Source organism: Littorina saxatilis, linkage group LG1 (assembly GCF_037325665.1).
Source record: "Littorina saxatilis isolate snail1 linkage group LG1, US_GU_Lsax_2.0, whole genome shotgun sequence".
In the NCBI taxonomy this organism is placed as follows: Eukaryota; Metazoa; Mollusca; class Gastropoda; order Littorinimorpha; family Littorinidae; genus Littorina; species Littorina saxatilis.
Window position 1 is genome coordinate 49,674,950 of NC_090245.1, and position 22,327 is coordinate 49,697,276.

Sequence of the window (22,327 nt, forward strand, 5' to 3'; positions counted from 1 at the left end):
AGGTTGCACTTCCTCATATCAAAGCTAGTCAGATAAATAACAGGATTGGTATAAAATTTGTTTTATTGAGAGAGCTGGGGGGGGGGGGGGGGGGGGTCATGTTTATTCTTGGCATGATTGAAATGTCTTTGAGAAAACCTTCTCAGATTGCAAGACAATGAGTTTACAGTGATGAGACCACCAGCATTATAATGAAGGGTGTGAGCAGTAGAAAGATGAGTAAACGTCAGGTGGACACTACATGCAAATTTAGTTTTGTTTATCCCTTTTAATCTCCTTGCACACAGTATAAGTCACACGAGGCACACACATTCACATACACACACTATCTTTCTCTCTTCTCTCCCTCCCTCACACACACGCCCACACAAACACATAGAGAGGGGCAGGTATGGAGACAAGCAAAGCAAGGTAGAGGTGTGTGCATGGTGAAGGTATGTGGTGGCATGGGTCCAAGAGGTCAGTTGCAGCCTGGATTGACACCAAGCCACATACAAACTGTGAATACATGTATACAATGAAACACCCCCTTATGAACACCCCCACCCCTAATCTAAGAATTCCCCATTTTTAAGACCTTGATTTTTCAGTTTTCTTGTTCATAGCCATTAAGCCAACCTCTGTTAATTAACTTCTATTTCAAGACTCCCCCCTTTTGAAGACCTGATTTTCTCAGATTTGTGTAGGTCTTTAAAAAGGGAGGTTCTACTGTACCTCTCTGGCTAGCAGTTTCCATTCACTTTACAGGCTTACTGCAAACAATTTGCCTCAGAATGCATGCTGTACAATATATATAGCATCAAACAATGATGTCCTTGGCGATTAGATTTAGAGTAGTGGCAGAGTAGTAGTTCATAAAAATGAATCCCTCTTTTTAAACCTCAAAATATCTGAGAAAAACAGATCTTAAAAGGGAGGGAGTTTTAAAATGGATGTAAATTTACTGACATTATTTAACAGAAAATCTGTAGAACTGGGGTAATGGGTAATTATTACAGTGTTGTTTCCAGTGTCAGAGGACAAAAGGTCAGTTGGACCTGGATGGTCCCGTGCAGTAGGAAAAGTGGAGGTCAGAAGACCTACATGTATGTCAATCAATCAATATGAGGCTTATATCGCGCGTATTCCGTGGGTACAGTTCTAAGTGCAGGGATTTATTTTTTAATTTTAATTTTATGCAATTTATATCGCGCACATATTCAAGGCACAGGGATGAATTTATGCCATGTCAAAACTAAGTATGCGTCAAAGTCTGAGGCCTGGGAACAACACTGGTATTAAATGAGTTTTTCTGTGTTTTTTGTTGTTGTTGTAATGAGGGAGCCTACCTATACAATAAAGAGAAGATGTTTAAAGAGCAAAGGGCATCATTTGATTTTCAGGGTGATAATGAGCAACATTAATTAGGTGCAAGTCCTGACATTTAATTTTGAACATGTTCAACCTTTTCATTCTTGTGTTGACGTGGAGCCTAGCTGTGAAAGGGCACCTAGAATGCCTATTCATTCTGCTCTGGTGTTGCCCTTCTTGTTTAACATTGACAGTAACACTAAGGACTCTGCATGCAGGATATAGCTCAGTCGGTAGGGGTGCTGGCTTCAAAACAAATTATTGCTATCAGCAAGGGTTGGATCCCCACATTCACTGATTCAGCAAGGGATTTATTTCCCAGAGGCAACTTTGTGCGGACTGTCCTCGGTGCTGGAACACCCCGTGTGCACGCATGCGCACAATACAGATCCCTGCTCACAGCGAAAGTCTCAGTGCTTGGAAACATGAATACGCACATGCATGAAAAAGGAAGAACAAAATTTGGGTTGCGCCATACTGTATGGCAGCTCGCTTTTCTCAGTGAGAAAGCAGCCCAAAGTTCCATGGGGGTAACCTCACAGGACTAGATGAAATCTTATCCTTATCCTTGCATGCCCATATATACTGTATTTACCCCTTTAAGCTATCATGTTTACGTTCAGGATGTTTGTAACATTATTGACCTGTTGCTATTTTTACTAGCAACCAGTGCAGTCTGGGATGGGTTAAGGAAGGGACTGGAAGGATATAGGTCAGCGCCAGGAAGAATCAATATTATGACACTTTGAGGTGGGGGGGGTGCCAGAGCACTGCTTTCCCCTCTAAAGACTTTCTTTGGTCTCTCTCCCTTCCCCCCCCCCCCCCCCCCCCCTTATGCACACATACAGGATCTCTGTTGTGGCTTTGCTCTATGTCTGGGATGTAAATTTCACTCCTAGTTGTTTATGCAGAATCCATACCAGTAGGCAGGGGAGGAGGGGTTGTAGGGGTGTACATGTACTGTGTATTAGAAGTAAGTGGAAGTTCTGGGGGTGGAGTGGGATGCAGACATCTGCTGTTACAGTTAGAATGAGAAGTATGGACTTAATGCCCAAAGTGAAAAGTGTTGACTGCAGAGGGTGGAGAAGGAGAGAGAACAGAAATACACATAACGGCATTTTAATGGCTCAAATCCTATAACAGTTAGAAAAAAGTGCCCAGCACCCAAACAGGGATTAGTTAAACAAACATGCCCAAATAATCAAATAGACCATTATTTATACAGTGCACATTCAAATACATCAGCGCTATCACTACACACACACACACGCACGCAAGGGAAATGCTAGCGGGAACTACCCTGTAGTTTTCTAACCATGTCAATAACAATAAGTTTATCCTTTACAAGAAATTAACATCGGTTTATGGTGATAGTTGATTGTTAGGCCTCTGGTCAAATAATGAAAGCAGATACTGCCATGCAAAATAATGAGCACAAAAACAATAGCAGAGAGAAATTACCGCCCTGATATGGCTCTTCGTGGTCGGCTGGGCGTTAAGCAAACAAACAAACAAAAAAAACAAAAAAAAGAGAGAAATTAAAGTTCTATGTCCTCACGGCAAAGCCATATTAGGGGCATGTGGGACAGGGAAAATCTGCTTTGTATAAAGAAAAAGGAAATTAAAAAAAATATAAAAACTTTGTGAAAATACAAATCTAAACAACAAAGTGACTGTGGTGAGATGAACAAAAGTAAATCAAATGTGGACAGCTGGCTGCCGGCGGCTAGAGGAGACCTGAATTTGGCTAGAGCCCAGGCTGGGTCATCGTGGGTCAGTGCTGTGAATGGTCACTTTGGGGGCCGTTGGAGCACAGGGGCTTTATATTTTTGGTATTTGCTCTACCTTCATGCGTGTATTCGTGTTTTCCAAGGCTTGAGACTTTTGCTGTGACCCTTGGATTTTCATTGTGCGCATGCATGCACACGGGGGTGCTCGGACACCGAGGAGAGTGCACAAAGTTGACTGGGAAACAAATCCTGTGCCGAATGTGGGGGTTGGACTCATGCTGATAGCGACAACTGGTTTTAAAGCCAGTGCCTCTACCGACTAAACAATAACAATAGCAGTACCTGGGTAATTTATACATATTCATCCTTTACAGGAAATTAAACAACAAAAACGACTTGTGTATTAAACGATATCCGTGCAGATTATTCATCACATTCACAGCAAGTTGGATTTGGAGCTTGGTTAATATAAATCTGTAGTAAACACATTAAGAGAGTATAAGCTTGCACTTAATCTATTAATTTATGTCTCACGAACGGAACACTTTAAAATGTACCCTGGTGACTCGAACCTGATTTAGTTCAGTGACTTTGATGCTGTTCCATTTTGGGAGAAATTCACAGCAATTAATTGTATTTTTATTTTATTTTTATTTTTACTTGCAGTGAACTGCATCATTGGGTTTGGACAGTGCACACAAGCACCTGATGCCTGTTGGAACTAAAAGCAGCAAACAAAAAGTCTACAAAATGAAGGACACACTGGCAATGGAATTAACTGGTAAGTTTACACTGTGCAATTATTTTGGCAGTTAGAGTAAAGGTTTGAAATCAGATTTGGTGGGAACAAATTGTGTTGAGACTGGCTTGAGGAACCAGGAGAGTTGTGATAATCTTGAGCATTAGGCACCAACAACTGTCAACACCCACACTGGCTTTGCATGTGCACTCAATTTAACCTTAAGGGGTTGTAGCTAAGCTTTAACCCAGCATAAGTGTAGGTTTTGTTCATTCACACATATAGTCAATATCTGGTTAACTAATCTCTGTTTAGTTTATGTGAGTTTTTTGTTTGGTTTTAAGTGTGTGTAGAGGTTTCATGCAGAGTCTCACTCTCAGTGGATATTAAAAATAATGGTCGAAGTTAGCGGATCATGAAAAATGCAAGCTTCACCCTAACTGACTGTGCTGAATTCCTTGATTAGCCTTGTGCAGCGCTTGATTCTTTTTGTGTGACCTAATTCTGATGGCACAAACCCACCACCATCGCCGAGCCACCACTGCTGCTATGTCTTTCCACTGTGTCCCTGCCATCCCTTCAACACACACACACACACACACACACACACACACACACACACACACACACACACACACACACACACACATCCTAATCCATAGCTTAAGCTACGCAAGAAAATCTCTTAATTCCATATCAAACTTCAAAGGCAGTGTGTTGCTCCCTTTACTGAGCTCTAAGCCTGGGTGATAATCTGTTCTGAGAGGGCTTTAGCCAGTTACACTTTACCTGTTTCAAGTGACACTTTTTTGAGTGACCTGTTGTTTAATGACAAACTTTTGGTGCATGGAGATGTTTTGTCCTATGCTTGTACCATATGGTCTGAACATATTAAAAGTGCCTAACATGCACATATCAGCTCTCTTCTCATCAGCTCAGCTATACCTATACCAGAACAACTGTTGCCATGATATGACTATCACATAATTTGTTGCATTTCTACTTTAGCTAAAACAAACATTTTAATTTAAAAAAACAAGAATACATTCCATTCTCTCTACTCTTCCTTATCAAACAAGGATGGAGAGGGGGAGAAACAGACAGACAGAGACACTGACAAACATAATTATGGAGAGAGAAAGACAGACAGAGACAAAGAGACACCCAAAGTTAATTTGAAGAAAAAATAACCTTGCTAGGAAAAGAATGTTGCAAAGTGAAGCCAAAATCTCCCACCTTTCAATATGACGTAATTTGTGAGTTGAGCTTTGATATGACGCTCTCTTATGGATCTCTTAGTCTGCCAAACAAAGCTTTGGCGACAAAGGTTCGAGCATAGTATCCCTTCATTGAATTCCTTCATTTTGAGCATATTTCAAAGTTAAACACATAAAAGTGATTCAAAGTTCGATTTAAAAAAAACATGAAATCAGCAAACTTTGATGAAACATTTTACAAACAAATTTGTTAGGTACGAGCCAAGGTGAGATGCAGCAATCCGAGTCAAAGATTGTGTGACAAAAATGTCAATCAAATTGATAAAAAAAAAATGTAGCCATGACAGTGCCACCTCACGTTTTGCAAACGGGCAAAAATGACGTCATCTAATAGCCTACTCAAAACAAAAATGAAAAACCCACAAGTAAATGCCCTGAGAATTGTGTACATCAATTTTTATAAAGATCCGTTTGGTTCTTTTTTAAGATATGCTTTGCACACGCGGACAGACGCACACACACATACCTAGGGAGACAAACCTCACCCTCCACCCTGAATCGGTCAGTAAATTTTTGAATGTGAAAACAAAGATAAAATTTGGTTTCATATTTGACAGCATAATATTAGTAATCTTTGAACTGGTTGTATCAAATAGGTCACCATTTTTTGTTAGTTACCACGCATGGCTGATTTGTTCTGATATATTTACACTGTTTCAGTTTAATATGATTAGGAGGGGCTTAATTAATATTGTGCTGTTACAGTGGGTTACCTTTCGTGCGTAGGTGCTGGTCCCAGCTTTACTGTTGCCTGGTTAATTCTGACTTCTGGCCAACAAAATAAGACTTTGAAATCACTGACCTCAAGGGTTCAGCCTGAGAGAAAAAGACTAGGGGTCACTTTCAGATTTTGTGCGCGTGGTGCACTAGTAAACTAAACCCTGGACCTCCCAGAGTGTGCACACACCTTGTATTTTGGCCAACCCTTAATCATGCTTTAGACCACTGCCGACGCCAAAACATACCCCTACTCTCTGGCCACCCTTACCATCTCTTTGGTCATGTAAATGCCTGTGGCGGAGCTTTGAATCTGCATTGGGTTTTCACCGAGACCAGCGGGCATCCAATTGGGACAGCGGCCCCTGAAGCAGTGATTGAGTGCAAGACTTGTGCTATGCTGGTGACTGTGTGTCCTCTGTGTGACTTTGCTACCTGACTTTGTGCATGCACACTACTGTGCATGACTCTGTCGCTGGGGACCCCTTATATACTTACCTCTGTTACCAGTGAAGGAAATAAAACAGAAAGCCTGCACACATGAATACATTTTGGCTGGCGACTAGTCTGAAACACAAGATAGGGTATTGACAGTAACAACTAGTCAAGCTGAAAACACAAGATAAGTTGTTGACAGTAACATACAGGGCAGCTTGAGGGTAGATCAGTGTTTGACAAAATCACACCATGAACAAGCCCAGATACTCCATCGGTGAGTCTGTCTTGTTGCTTGCCTTAGCTTTATTTCCTCCCCTAAATCTCCTTGGATAAACTGAGGCATGGGATTAGAAGTTAGGTAATGTTGACGTGCTCAAAACTGATGAAACTGAATACATGTACTTTTGCACTGATGGGTTTGTTACTGGAATTTTTTTTACTTGCAGAAAAATGAAAAGTCTGTAATGAAGCCCTTTTTTTGTTTTTCTCATTACTCCATCCCTCTGACCACAGATATAAAGAAAAAGGAAATCAAGATCTGAAAACTGTATGACTCTCAGATTAGTGAATTTCAATAATTGATACCCACAAACTTCAAATGTATACACCTGCAGTAGAAGTGCATGTGTGTAAGTATGATGCTGATATTATATATCCTGTTTGTGGAAAAACTATAACTTTGTTTTTCTTTTTTAAGGTTCCAGTCAGATATTGACAAATGGGATTATTTGTGCAATGGAAAAGATTGCCATGTAGGAATGCTGGTGCACTTATTCAGTGTGGACTTTGTGTTGTGTGTTGTTCTTTGTGTGTTGATGCTGGGGTGTAAAAAAGGATTTAAGCAAGAGTGCACAAGAAGGTCAGCAAAGCAGGATAACGAGCACAGGATGTCACACTGGCTCAAACTTTCTGATCTCTAATTGGTCTGTCGAGCTGCCCTACCCAGTGTTTGTATGTATGCCTTAAGATCAGACCTGTGCAAGAGCTGACAGTATTGCAGCACTTACATCAGACAGTGTAAAGTACTTTTGCTACTCTACCTGTGTATTCTTAGTAAGCAGTTGAGTTTGGTTCACCATGGCTGTTCACACAAGATTTAGTAAGATGTGTTATATGTATTTCTGCTTCTGAGACATAATGTTGGAGTAGTTTAATTGTTTTGAACTATACATGTTTTGCTATATTTTGATTCATTCTGTTTTTAAAAAACACAAAGGATTTATGTGATTAATGAAAAAACAATATGTTTTTCAGTATCAGAAAGTCCAGACTTTTTTGTTCTAGCCATGATTTCTGTGACTGATTGATTGATCTGTTTCTATTTTAAAGTGCCGGATAGTCCGGAATCCATTGGCAGCAAAGATCCTCTGCGTTTCTCCAATGGCTACACACTGCAGAAAGATGTTGATCTTAGCAGTAACAGCAGCACAGAGTCGCCCTCTGACAGCAGCTCCACCAAGGCCGTGCACATGAAGAAACGCCTCGGCCTGGCCAGCGGTACGGCCATGATTGTCGGCACCATGATCGGTAACACTATCTGCTTTTCTTCCCATTTTTTGCTCTGGTTTATGTTTGGTAGTGAAATTGATTGTAAAAGTTCTGACAGCGTACCATGATCGGTAACACAACCTGCTTTTCTCTGGTTTATTAGTGTTGTTCCCAGACACAGAAAACAATAGGTCAGTTGGACCTGCCATGGATTTAAAATATATATCGGTCAAAATGTCCTGGTCGCAAAACTTTGTGTCAAAAGATATTCTGTGTGTTGAAACTATCGGACATTCGACCGGCCTGGGGTCAGATCAAAAAGTATGCTTAAATGACCGAAGACCGAGGCCTGGGAACAACACTGGTTTATGTTTGGCACTTCAATTGATTGTTGTTATTAAAGTTCTGACAGAGTTGCTAAATATCTGTACAGTTTTGTTGAAGATTATTCTTGTCAAAGATTCATTTTCACAAGGATTTTCAGGATATATATGAGTACATGTAGTACTCCAAATGATTTTTGTGTGCATGATTTAATGGTGTAAATTTTAAGTGTGCCTCCAATCCAGTGGTTTTAATTTTCTTCTCAAATTAAGTTGTAACAGAAGCAAGTAAACAATGGAAATAACCTGAAAATGCATTGTAAAAACAAAAAAAGTACTTGCTGTGGCATACATTGCTTTTCTTTACAGACATGTGAAATAAATAAATTGTTTTCTTTTTATCTACTCTCAGCTTGGACAATTTAAATTGGTTGTATAGATCTACTCTCAGCTTGGACAATTTAAAATGGTTGTATATTTTACAGCAGGAGGGCTGCCTGCTTGACCTTAATTGTTCCACCCTTTTAACTAGTCTTGTCAGCAGTGTTTTGTGAAGCTGTGTACATTTATTTTGTCCAGACTGACACCCCCCCCCCCCCCCCCCCCCCCCCCGAACCATTACTCCAAGCAGGAAAAGAGATAGACTGACCATGCGCATGTATCAATCAATCAATATGAGGCTTATATCGCGCGTATTCCGTGGGTACAGTTCTAAGCGCAGGGATTTATTTATTTTTTATTTTATTTTTAATTTTTATGCAATTTATATTGCGCACATATTCAAGGCGCAGGGATTTATTTATGCCGTGTGCAGGCATGGTACTCTTCCGCCGATCGGCGGATTTCCGCCGAAAACGAAAATAAAAAAAATAAAAAAATAATAATTAAAAATTTTTTTTTAAAAAAATCCGCCCATTCACTTGAGATTATTATTTTTTCTTACTCAAGCCTTGTTATCTTTCACTTATATCCCTCTCAGCTTCAAGGAGAGGGCACTAAACACATTTGAATTAGTAAAAAGTTGTCAGCTTCAGGGGGCGCTGCCCCTTGACCCCGCCAGGGGGCCTAAGCGGCCCCCGGGACCCCCGGCTTTATTTCAGCTGAAACTGCCATTCCTTCAGTACCATGCCTGGTGTGAGATGGAATTTTTTTACACAATACATCACGCATTCACATCGGCCAGCAGATAGCAGCCATTTCGGCGCATATCCTACTTTTAACGGCCTATTATTCCAAGTCACACGGGTATTTTGGTGGACATTTTTATCTATGCCTATACAATTTTGCCAGGAAAGACCCTTTTGTCAATCGTGGGATCTTTAACGTGCACACCCCAATGTAGTGTACACGAAGGGACCTCGGTTTTTTCGTCTCATCCGAAAGACTAGCACTTGAACCCACCACCTAGGTTAGGAAAGGGGGAAGAAAATTGCTAACGCCCTGACCCAGGGTCGAACTCGCTTCCGAGCGCAAGTGCGTTACCACTCGGCCACCCAGTCGACGTATCAACCCTGTCACTGAAAACTTGCTATAATGAAAGATTTTATTGCTGTTTGTTTTACACATTTTTTCCTTGCTGCTTGTTACTAGTCTATTCCAGGAACATGGAATGGGTTTTCTCATGTTGGCCTTACTTTTCTTTCTTGATTGCTTTTGTATTTTTGTTTGTGCGTTTGCTTGTGTGTATGTTTGTTTGTTTGTTGCTGGCTTTTAAGGATTTTTATTGGTTGTAGATGGAGCGCTAAAATGGTGTTTTATAAACTAATCAAAAGCCATCTACCTTTTCGTTGCCAGGTTCCGGGATTTTTATTTCCCCAACGGGCGTGCTGGCAGGAACAGGTTCCATAGGCCTCAGTCTCATCGTCTGGGTGGCATGTGGGATTATCTCCCTCTGTGGTAAGGGAGGCAACTTAGGACTTGACCACTGAACATGAGTTCTCCGCTCCTGTTCTTCACAGGATTTGGGGGACTGTGTCTATTTGTTTGTGTTTTACTAAAACAGAGTAATCAGAATTGTTACATGCAGTTTTGTTTTCATTGTTTTTTTTACGAACGAGTTTTTTCATATTACAGATGCGTTAACTGTTAACGTATGGGTAAGCGGATAATAGAAATGTTATTTTAATGGTGGTTATTAAGATGTATCATTTGATACGATTTGATTATTCGAGTATAGTCTTGTATTAGATTTGCTGTAAAATTAGTTGTTTTATGAAAAAGAAGTTTCTCTGTGTAGGTTTTCGTAAGAGAATAGTTTTTCTAATATTGATTCCGCTATAGAACAGATACTTACTTGGAACTTATGTACAAATGCCTGCGTTTGTCTTTTCGTTGTGTGTTTTTACAAGAGAACTAAGCAGTGATTTTGTTTCTGAAATTTCAGGTGTAGTTTGCTGATTTGGACATGGGGCGTTCCTGCATGCTTCTGTTGTACATGTTCTTGAATGGAGTGATGCACACCAGAATTATTCTTTCAATTTGGTTTGTAAGTTTTTGGATTATTCATGAGCCAGGTGGTTGATATGGATGTGAAAAACAACATAATCAGTAGAATACTTTTTTTAAATGACAGAATTGGTGAAAGAAAAAAAAGTTGGTGTGAATCACTACATGTTTTGAAATGTTGGAGAACTGTGATCCAGTGTGCATGCAGTTATTGAGCTTGCCATGGTTATGTTGGGATGGAGCCCCCGTTGGGCTCCTTTCCCTTTAATCCAAATGTCTCCCTCTTTCTTTGGCAAACAGGTGGCCCCTAGCCAGCCACCCCCCTCTAGCCCCGTGGCTTTTGTGTGCTACATCTAGTCCCTCACACCTGTGGCGTCTCAGTCGTCGCGACAATCGATCTCATCTCAGTCGTCGCGACAATTGATCTCGTCGCGACGCGAGTCGTCGCAACTGAATTGAGTGAGGTGTCAGTGACACAGGCAGACATGCAGAGCTTGGCCCTTGCCCTGGTCGGTGGTTGGGGAGCGATGCTGACGATCGGTCCTCTTCCCAGACCTTATCTTCGCCATGGCGCGAAGGTTTGCTGACGTAAGTACACGCCCAGTGTCAGTGGCGAACCTTGCCTTCACATGCTATGTCTCCGTATAGCCCCAAGTAGACATCTGAATTGCAAGCGTCCAACAGGCCCCCAGTAGTCGACTGAATCGCAAACGTCCTACGCTTCACTTTAACCCCACCCCTACCCAACAGCCGCCGAGGACTTTACCACAGCCGCTGGCTGACTCTTAGAGAGTGTTAGAAATAAGGCGTTGGTCCATACCTAGTCCTGTCTGCACACTTGGACGCCACTGCACAGCGTTTTGGGCTGTGTGCCGGTTGTTTGGCGCATCTCGGCCGTGAGTGATTTAGTTAACGAGCTTCCTCTGTGTGTCCAATCGCACACCCAGCCCAGGTAAACACAGCCTTGACGTCGAGTGTTATTAATATCCTGTACATACATCTGCACACTTTAGGTGTAGTTTGCTAGTTTTCAACTCACACTTTCTCTGAACCGTTCTTTGTTAATAAAAGCAAGTGGTGTTTTTTTCACATCTTTCACAATGTAGATTAACCTTTTTTTACGCTCAGCTATTTAAGCAAGACTTAAGGACACTCGTACAGATGTTAATGTGAAAGACGTATGCAAGTATTCTCAGCATTTGAATTTTAACATTATTCCGTCGAAAACAAGCTACAACAGGTTGAGATTGACGATAACGCTATGACATTAAATGATTAACTACACACTAGTACAAGAAGAAGGTAAGCGTGCAGGCATAACAATGAGTGCTAGTATACCTCACAGTAGAGAATGTTATTCACCTTGAAGACTAATACTTGACACAAGGCAGACGTCGGCGGTGTTTACCTGGCTGAGTAACGTATTGATCATTGTGTTTGTGTGATGTTGGTAGTCAAGGTTCTCTCCACATCAGCCAACAGCTTCAGGAATAGGTTTACCATAGTTAAATCTCCTCTCCTGCTCCGTATATAGGCATGCCCTTTTACTCCACCTTCCCCGTGTAGCCTTCATAACCATTCACAATTGTAGCCTTCATAACCATTCACAATTGTAGCCTTCATAACCATTCACAATTGTAGCCTTCATAACCATTCACCATTGTAGCCTTCATAACCATTCACCATTGTACCCTTCATAACCATTCACCATTGTACCCTTCATAACCATTCACCATTGCACCCTTCATAACCATTCACCATTGTAGCCTTCATAACATGCATTTACCATTTTAAAGTACAGTGCTGTTGTACATGTCTAGTTTTGCCAGTGTTGTTCCCAGCCACAGAAGACAATATGTCATTTGGAGCTATGGATTCAAAATATGCATCGGTCAAAATGTTCTGGCCAGAAAAAGTTGTTGTGTTAACCCTTACACTGGTACAATTCTGTAACACATGTTATATAGCCACTGGTGAATTAACAGAGAGAAAAATAAAGAAAAACAGTCATATAGGTTTTCGCATCCATGGGAGGTAATCGGAACCGACCAAACAGACTGAGCCAGTAGCGCGACATATGTCGTGACAACCAGGTGACAGTATACATGTCGCGACAACCAGCCTAAGGGTTAAAAGACATCCCACGTGTCAAAACTGTCGGACTAAAAGTATGAGTAAATTTCTGAAGACCGAGGCCTGGGAACAACACTGTTTTGCAGTTAGGCATGTGCAATTATCTGTCTCATTATTGGCTGCCACCCTGCTTGCTATTTCTGACATCTAACAAAGTAGGGCCACTGTTTTCATCGTTAGACCCTGATCGACTTTACAAGTTGAGGAGTCAAGCAGTATGTAAGAAATGTTAAGTCCTTTGTACTGGAAACTTGCATTCTCCCAGTAAGGTAATATATTGTACTACGTTGCAAGCCCCTGGAGCAATTTTTGAGTCACTTGAGAAAATGTGACTCTATGTAATCGGTCAGTGTTAGTCTGTCCGGCCGGCCGGCCGGCTGTCCGGCCGGCCGGCCGTCCGTAGACACCACCTTAACGTTGGACTTTTCTCGGAAACTATCAAAGCGATCGGGCTCATATTTTGTTTAGTCGTGACCTCCAATGACCTCTACACTTTAACGATGGTTTCGTTGACCTTTGACCTTTTTCAAGGTCACAGGTCAGCGTCAAAGGAAAAATTAGACATTTTATATCTTTGACAAAGTTCATCGGATGTGATTGAAACTTTGTAGGATTATTCTTTACATCAAAGTATTTACATCTGTAGCCTTTTACGAACGTTATCAGAAAAACAAGGGAGATAACTAGCCTTTTCTGTTCGGCAACACACAACATAACGTTGGGCTTTTCTCGGAAACTATAAAAGTGACCGGGCTCAAATTTTATGTGAACGTGACTCATTGTGTTGTGAATAGCAATTTCTTCCTGTCCATCTGATGCCTCATATAATATTCAGAACTGCGAAAGTGACTCGATCGAGCGTTTGCTCTTCTTGTTTTATTAGTGCTTTTGTGAACAAGAAACAATTGACAAGTGGCTCTATCCCATCTCCCACCCTTTCCCCGTCGCGATATAACCTTCGTGGTTGAAAACGACGTTAAACACCAAATAAAGAAAGAAAGACAAGTTGAGGAAGAAATTTGCAGAGCGTGACCTCGCATTCCAAAAACATCTGTTCATTACATCTAGTATTTTAACCATAAATTCTGACCTATTTTCCCTCTATTTTCTTTGTCACCTGAAAGAAATGGCCTTTTTTCTACCCCACACCCATGTTACATATGCCTTTATGCGCAACTCATGACCTAGCTCTTTCCCTCTATTAGAAATCAAGAGAGTGTGACCTTCCCATTCCAAAAAATCTGTTCATTAATCTAGTCTTTTAGTTTTAACCATATATTCTGACCCATTTTCCCTTTTTACATTTAGTCAAGTTTTGACTAAATGTTTTAACATAGAGGGGGAATCGAGACGAGGGTCGTGGTGTATGTGTGTGTGTGTCTGTCTGTCTGTCTGTCTGTGCGTGTGTGTGTGTAGAGTGATTCAGACCAAACTACTGGACCGATCTTTATGGAATTGTACATGAGAGTTCCTGGGAATGATATCCCCGGACGTTTTTTTCTTTTTTTCGATGAATACCTTTGATGACGTCATATCCGGCTTTTTGTAAAAGTTGAGGCGGCACTGTCACACCCTCATTTTTCAATCAAATTGATTGAAATTTTGGCCAAGCAATCTTCGACGAAGGCCGGACTTCGGTATTGCATTTCAGCTTGGTGGCTTAAAAATTAATTAATGACTTTGGTCATTAAAAATGTGAAAATTGTAAAAAAAAAAAAAAAATTTATAAAACGATCCAAATTTACGTTCATCTTATTCTTCATCATTTTCTGATTCCAAAAACATATAAATATGTTATATTTGGATTAAAAACAAGCTCTGAAAATTAAAAATATAAAAATTATGATCAAAATTAAATTTTTGAAATCAACTTAAAAACACTTTCATCCTATTCCTTGTCAGTTCCTGATTCCAAAAACATATAGATATGATATGTTTGGATTAAAAACACGCTCAGAAAGTTAAAACGAAGAGAGGTACAGAAAAGCGTGCTATCCTTCTCAGCGCAACTACTACCCCGCTCTTCTTGTCAATTTCACTGCCTTTGCCACGAGCGGTGGACTGACGATGCTACGAGTATTCGGTCTTGCTGAAAAATTGCATTGCGTTCAGTTTCATTCTGTGAGTTCGACAGTTTGACTAAATGTCGTATTTTCGCCTTACGCGACTTGTTTTTCTTTGTCACCTGAAAGAAATGGCCCTTTTTTTTTTTTACACCACACCCATGTTACATCTGCCTTTGTGCGCAACTCATGTCCTAGCTCTTACCTAGTAGAACATGCATACTTCTCCCAATGTTGTTTTCTCTCCCACACTGACGAGGCCAAACAGGGCAGTAGAAGTACACTAAGCATAGATGAAAGAAGATCGGCTAAATGTGGAGGGAACCTTCCTAACGTCCACCTGAAGTGGTGAACAAAGCTCACTAGTTGAACATCAACATTAGCTGTCATGTAGGCATTGCTTGAAACGGCAAAATTCACAATCAAAAGAAATAAGAATTAAGAGGAGAAATTCTGTTTAGTAGAAGAAAATATTATTGAACATGAGTTGAAGAAATGCTGAAAATCCCTTGTTATACAGTTAAGCAAAAATTGCAAGGCAAATAAGTAAGAATGAAAACATTCATAGGCTGAAGTAGTAAAAGCTATTATACCCTAAAATCAAAATAAGAAGAAGATATTTCCAAAATGGAAAAAAATACAACAGTTGCTCACAGTATGAAAGCAATATTTGTCAATATTCATTCAGTTGAAGCTTTTGATGTAAATTTGTGACTTGAATTTTATGACAAAGTGTCATAATTTGTGTTGTTGTTTTCCAAATTGTGTATGACCTGCAGACTGTTAACTATTGTTAAACAGTGTATCATTTCATGTGTAAAATTGCTAGTGCTTCAGGGTTCTCTGTTGCGAAGAGTCCATGTTGTTTGACAAACTCAATTAGGTTGTCAGTCAATGTTTCAGTGTTAGAATTTGGGAAACGAGGATTGTTATATATTGTGGATTTTAGAAACTACCAACAAAGCTGTTAGTGCTTGTTGCTGTTCATTCTTGTTTCCACATCATTTTTATTTATTCACTGTTGTGTCTTGCTTTTTGTCTTGTGTGTTTTTGTCCTTTTGTTTTGCATCATCAAGTTGTGCCTTGTTTTTATGTTGTGAATGTTGAATGACATTTCTTTCAGCAAACTAAACATGATCGATTTCAGCATTATTTTCAGACAGGCGGGAGATGCAAGGCTGCAGTTACTGATACCTGTTTTCAGACTGTTTTTGTTTTGTCACTTTGTTTTGTCATAAAGTTTGTACATGTAGTAAGCATTGCTGTTTTTTCTCTTTAGAAATATTTGATAGTCTGTTTGATAGGGAAGATAGGATGTGTTTGTTTCTTTTCTGTTTTCTTTTAAATCATCATGTGGCAGTAATGGCTCTGATGTCTCACCACATTTGCTTAACTATCTCCCCCCTCCCCCCCCCCCCCCCCCTATTCCCCTTCAAGAAACAGAAGAGGGGGGAAAGAGAAAAGAGCCGAGATATCGTGTCAAGCCTTTGGTAACTGCAAGGATTTTTTTTTTAAATGCCTCACAATTTCAGTCATTACATCCACACACACTAAACCTATTCTGTCAACATATCTCTCTAATGTCATCTTTCTCTGTGCAGGCGCCCTGGTGTATGCAGAGCTTGGCACACTCATCACAAAGTCCGGAGCGGAGTACATCTACCTGTTGGAAGCTGGCAAAAGCCTCCCCGACCAGCTGGCGCCGGTGCCTGCCTACCTGTTCGCCTGGATCTCCGTCTTTGTCTTGAAGCCGGCCCTGTTTGGCGTCATCGCTCTCAGCTTTGGCATCTACACCCTGGAACCGTTCTACGGGGGCTGTGAGGTGCCCGACATTCTGGTCAAGATTGTCGCCATCCTCTGCATGGGTGAGTGGGAACAACAAGTACAATGGAACCCCCTTTTAAGACCTCCGCAAATCTGAGAAAATCGGGTCTTAAATTGGAGGAGGTCTTATAATAGGGGTAAAATTACAGAGGTTATGAACAGAAAATCTGAGAGAACAGGATCTTCAAGGGAGGAAGTCGTCTTAAACTGTGTGTGTGGGGGGGGGGGGGGGGGGTCTTAAAAGGGGGTTACACTGTAGTTGTAGAATGGAACCCTCCTTGTTAACAAGACTTGCCGGTGTTGTCTATAGTTAGAGCGCTTTACTTACCAGTCCCTGTGTTTCTTGAATCGTGTTTTCTCAGAAAATGTTGTGGTCATAACTTTACCCGTATTTGGAGACTTATTGTCTTTTAAGAGCTACTTTTCTCAGAATGTTTGAGGTCTCAACCCTCTGGCTCCCGTGACATGACAAGTAACTCCCTTGATCTCAAACTAAAAATTCGAAGAGAAGTATCAAGTATATTTGTTGTGTGTGTTACAGCCATCGTGGCGTTTGTCAACTGCTACAGTGTCAAGCTGGCCAGCAAGGTACAGGTGGTTTTCACTGTTGCCAAGCTACTTGCTATCGCTCTCATTGTCGCCGGGGGCTGCGTCACTCTTGCTCAAGGTAAGCATCCTGGCCTTTTTGTGGAGCAGTTAACAGTTTGCAGTTAAATCTTATGTGTCAGAGAATTAGTTTTCTCCTTCAGTAGCAGAAGCTCTCATGCAACTGTTTGGTTCGGTCACAGAGGAGTCCAATTTCTCAAGTTTTTCTAATGACGAGGAATGATATGTGCAAATATTTCTCTGAGATTCTGTTGTATGTATTTGCTGCTGTTGTTGTTTTGTTTTGTTGATTTGTCCACCCTCTTAATGAATCGGTATCTGAATGGATGCAAATGCAACGTTCCTTTGCTCTTGTAGTTTTCACTTATTCATTCGTTTTGATGGAAGGAACATGTGCAGCTTATCCACTGTATCGCCTTGTGGGCCGTAAAATACGGTACACAATACTCAGGCCAAACCCAGCAAAGTGTGTTGAATGTGTGACTTAGTCAAAGTTAGGTGTGTACCCATATACAATGGAGGTAGCCACAGTGATTAGTACCTTTGGTGGTGTGTGTTTGTGTGCAGGTGGGGGTTTTGAGTACCTGAGTGAGGGCTTTGAGGGAACCTCACGCGATTTCTCCAGCATTGCACTGGCTTTTTATGATGGCCTGTGGGCCTACGATGGCTGGTGAGTCTTTGTCTTGATATATTCTTTCTGCACTTATCAGAGTTCCCCAAACTTTGCGTCCCTGCATCCTATATGCACTAGAAGAAGAGGCTGAAAAAAACGTACTAGAAATTCATGGAGGAGTCCTGCGATGCACTAAACTAAAAAGAATGGGTCCCAATACACACTTAATTATCTGTTATCATGTGAACCGTCTGTACTGTTTTCAGAAAATGTTCTACCAAATCTGAGTTAATCTAACTGATACGACCATGAAGGTTTTTTAGAAGGGCTCGGAGAACTTGCTGAAGTCGGCATTACTTTGAAATGAAGGCTCCAAAAATCCTGTGCCAGTGAGGAATGTGTCTTCCAAAAGCAAGAATATAAATCTCCTGGTACTTGGACCCTCTAAAGTTCCACGTCTGTGTGGAGCCCTGACTTATCTTAGTGTGTGTGTCTTGGAAAATCTATGTACAGACACCCATGTGTCATGATGTTAGTATAACAACGTTTGTCTCTCCTTTGTATTGCAGGAACAATTTGAACTATGCAACAGAGGAACTGCGAAATCCCCACAAGTAAGCTATTTTGTTTGGGATTTGTTCTCATTGGGTTAATCAATGACTATTTGAGGTAAATGAATTTCTTTAATGGTTCCTGTAGCAGGTAAGGGAAGAATTTAGAAAAAAATTAGCATTGTTTCTGAAGGGCTGTGGAAGGAATTTTTTTCTGGAAGAAAGTTAAGAAAAGAATTGAATTGGGTATGTAGAGAATTGGATTGGGTGTGTAGAGAATTGGATTGGGTGTGTAGAGAATTGGATTGGGTATGTGTGCCTGTAACAGCATCACATTTGTCTGCCTGAGGTATTCTACATTGATTTAATGTTTCATGCACCATCTGTTGTTGGGAATGTAAGCTGATCTGATTGACTCGGCCAATTATTTCCTTATACATTGAAGAAAACAATTCCACTTGTTTCCCAGAGCCTTTTGTTAGCGTCATGTGTGTACGTGAGCTTTCATCTGCTGTTCGCAGCAACATTTGACATCATTCCCGTGGAGGTTTTGTGTGGTCTTTCATCTGAACCTCTTCCACCTGTTGAGAAACACTTGGGGGTTTGTGATTATTGAGGAAACCTGCTGCAGTTGGCACATTTCTGGCTGTTCTGAGAATAGAATGGTTAGCTAGAGATTTACAAGCAAGAGTAGAATAACTCTCTGTCAGCCGCTGATGGTTTCAACTGTTTGTTACAGGAACCTGCCGCGAGCCATCATGATTGGCATCCCCTTGGTTACACTGTGTTACCTGTTAACCAACGTCTCCTACCTGACCGTCATGTCGAAGGAAACACTACTCGCGTCACCTGCTGTGGCTGCTGTGAGTTGTCTATCTTGATGTTCATTGCCTGTCTTGATGTTCATCACATGTCTTGTTGATTGTGTGTCTTTACATTCATCATATCTTGATGTTCATTAACTCCAGTGATGTCATCATATTCATTGACCATGTTTCGACAAGATACTACGCGACAACATGGATGAACGGAGGTATATCATACATATTTTGATCCAAAATACAAATAACGTATGATGTTCTGCACAACTCCCTTTCAGTTGTTTTCTTGAAATTTTGTTTAATGGTGACAGGCGGTCGGTTCTGGGCAAGGTATCGTTCATCATCCCCATCGCTGTGGCTCTGTCCACCTTCTTTTCACAGTCAACTTGTTATTTTGACCGTTTGTTTTGTGTCGACAGACGTGGGGGACAGCAGTACTGGGCAAGGCATCGTTCATCATCCCCATCGCTGTGGCTCTGTCCACCTTCGGCGCTGCCAATGGCTCCTGCTTCTCTGGATGCAGGTACGCACCACTTTTGTCTTGGCATCCAGCGGAATACTTTTTCACAAATAGCTGAACTGTCCGAATGTCTAATAGCAGAAAGTGTGCTCAAATAATAAAGTATATGTAGGTCCTTTTTGCATTACCTCACCTGAGGGGTTCTTGTCCACTCTTGAAATTGTTTGGATCCTGTGTGGTTGTGAATTGTAAATAACTTGTCTCACTTTTCGTTCTCTTTGTGATGTAAAGCTATGGTTTGTCATTGTTTGCAACTATCACTTGACGTGTGGTGTGTTGAGGCTCATGCATGTGACATTATTTACAACCATTGCTTTGTGCAGGCTGATGTATGTGGCAGCCCGTGAGCGACATCTGCCCGAGGTCCTGTCCTACGTACACATCAACAAGTACACCCCTCTGCCCAGCGTAATCTTTTCTGTGAGTAGTCTTTGCACTGTCTCAACAACTTGTTTTACTTGCCTGTAGGCCATAGATGTAGGCAATTGCAAGACAGTGGAGAAAAGTTTGTAGGGGAAAAGGGCTCAGGACAATAGGCTTGAGCTGCACTGCTGGTGCTACTTGTTGTTGTGTTGAGAATGCATTGCTGTGACTGGAGTGTCATCGCCAGTAGGGGAGGAAACACTGTGTGCCATATCTTCTCCAAGATACCTGTGGGTTTTTAGAGAGCTGTTTATGATGGGGTCTGACCGCTGTTTTCTCTCGGTAAGCTCTTGTCAACCTTTGTACTTTGCAAAGCAGATTTTTATAGGTTTATTTACTTGGCCAAAGCCCACTCCTGTTTGACTGGCTTAGCCACCTGACGTGATGTTCATGCACTTGACATAATATGAATTGCTTGGTGTCAGCATTTATCACAAAGCGGGTTGTACGTTGTGCAGACCCTAATGGCCATCGCCCTCATCATCCCCGGCAACATCTTCAGCCTCATCGACTTCTTCAGCTTCACTGCCTGGATCTTCTATGGGGCCACCATGGCCTGTGTCCTCGTCTTACGACGCACGCGACCGAACGACCCGCGACCTTACCGGGTAAGGCCATTATTGGAGGGGGGGGTCAGGATATGACAACTTGTGAGATGCAGCTTAATTTTCTGATATTGAATCTGATTGGTATGTAAGATATAAAGATACGCTTCAGTTGTAGAAAATGCTTATCAGATGAGTGGGGAAGATACAAAGATAAATTTGAGTTGTGGAGTATGCCTGGGGGTTGACTCCTCTGACAATCTGCATGTTGACCAGTGTTCAGCAACATTGGGGTACAGGACATTTCCCATTGGGATGACAGACGTCTCCTTTTTACCAAATCGCCCCGCCAGTGTTATGCGTGGGTACATTCAACAACAACATCAGTTTAAAATTGTTGCCAGTCAGCGGGTTCTAATAGGTTTCGTATTTATTCAGTGTTACAAGTCTCAAGACATTTAGTGTCCATTTTGTGGTTTGGGGACAAAGCAAGTCAGGATAAATGTAGAGACAGTGAGAAGGAACATTGACTGCTTGATTACAGATCCTCAATTTCAAGTATTGTACATATCATATGTTACAATATTAAAAATTGAATCAAGTTTTGCTTAAACCAACATTGACTGTGGTTGGTGTTTGCAGGTGCCAACGATTATCCCCATCGTGATGCTGGTAGTGTCCATGTACCTGGTGGTGGCACCCATTGCCCACAATCCTCGCATAGAGTTCCTCTACGCAGCGCTCTTTGTGCTGAGCGGCATGATATTCTACGTCCCCTTCATTGCCTACAGGCTGCAGCTCACCTTCCTCGGTCAGTTGACTCTCATACCTCTGTGTGTCTTTGGCAAACACTTACGTACGATCAAGATGTTTGTCTTGATCGTAAGTGTTTACCAATTTCAACCTTTTCATTTGTACTTATCTGGTTTTAACTTTTCTTTTCTCGTCGCATTTAATTTTTCTGTTGCAATCACCACTTCTGTATCTCTTTCTTTCTCTCTGTCTTTGACCCGTGGTTGACTTGTGTTTTTACAGCATGGGCAGATACAGGGGATCCCTCATTTTGAGACCTCAAAAAATCTTAGAAAATCAGGTCTTAATGAGCGCTTCTGGGGTGATAACGCCAGACAACTCCTGTGATCTTGCCGCCAGGTGGCGCCAGTTACCAGCCGAAAGAAAGAAGGGGCATAACCTCACCAGAACCGACCATTGTCTGTTTACCGTATAAAATGCACGACTTACACACGAACTGTTACCAAACTGATATGCTATTTGGGACCAATGCAAGTTTTTTGTCCTTTCTCGTGTGATCTTGCCACGAGGTGGTGCCAGTTACCAGCCGAAAGAAAGAGGGGACATAACCTCACCAGAACCGCCCATTAAAAAGGAGGGAGTCTTAAAATAGGGGTAATTTTACAGAGGTTTAGAACAGAAAGTCTGAGAGAACAAGGTCTGTTTGTTCGTTCATGGGCTGAAACTCCCACGGCTTTTACGTGTATGACCGTTTTTACCCCACCATTTAGGCAGCCATACGCCGCTTTCGGAGGAAGCATGCTGGGTATTTTTGTGTTTCTATAACCCACCGAACTCTGACATGGATTACAGGATCTTTTTCGTGCGCACTTGGTCTTGTGCTTGCGTGTACACACGGGGGTGTTCGGACACCGAGGAGAGTCTGCACACAAAGTTGACTCTGAGAAATAAATCTCTCGCCGAACGTG

General features: G+C 41.5%; 1 protein-coding gene across 6 annotated transcripts in view; it reads left to right on the forward strand.

Annotated features, from left to right (window-relative positions):
• Positions 1 to 22,327, forward strand: part of LOC138972836 (b(0,+)-type amino acid transporter 1-like) — a 54,049-nt gene that overhangs the window by 24,891 nt on the left and 6,831 nt on the right. For all 6 annotated transcript variants that reach the window (XM_070345518.1, XM_070345537.1, XM_070345530.1 and 3 more), the window contains exons 3-14: positions 3,747 to 3,861; positions 7,581 to 7,778; positions 9,857 to 9,958; positions 16,305 to 16,568; positions 17,069 to 17,194; positions 17,701 to 17,803; positions 18,316 to 18,360; positions 19,037 to 19,160; positions 19,538 to 19,641; positions 19,962 to 20,058; positions 20,520 to 20,669; positions 21,249 to 21,417. In XM_070345518.1, coding sequence (XP_070201619.1) covers positions 3,789 to 3,861; positions 7,581 to 7,778; positions 9,857 to 9,958; positions 16,305 to 16,568; positions 17,069 to 17,194; positions 17,701 to 17,803; positions 18,316 to 18,360; positions 19,037 to 19,160; positions 19,538 to 19,641; positions 19,962 to 20,058; positions 20,520 to 20,669; positions 21,249 to 21,417 — 1,555 coding nt within the window. In that variant the 5' untranslated portion in view covers positions 3,747 to 3,788. The remainder of the gene's footprint in view (positions 1 to 3,746; positions 3,862 to 7,580; positions 7,779 to 9,856; positions 9,959 to 16,304; positions 16,569 to 17,068; positions 17,195 to 17,700; positions 17,804 to 18,315; positions 18,361 to 19,036; positions 19,161 to 19,537; positions 19,642 to 19,961; positions 20,059 to 20,519; positions 20,670 to 21,248; positions 21,418 to 22,327) is intronic.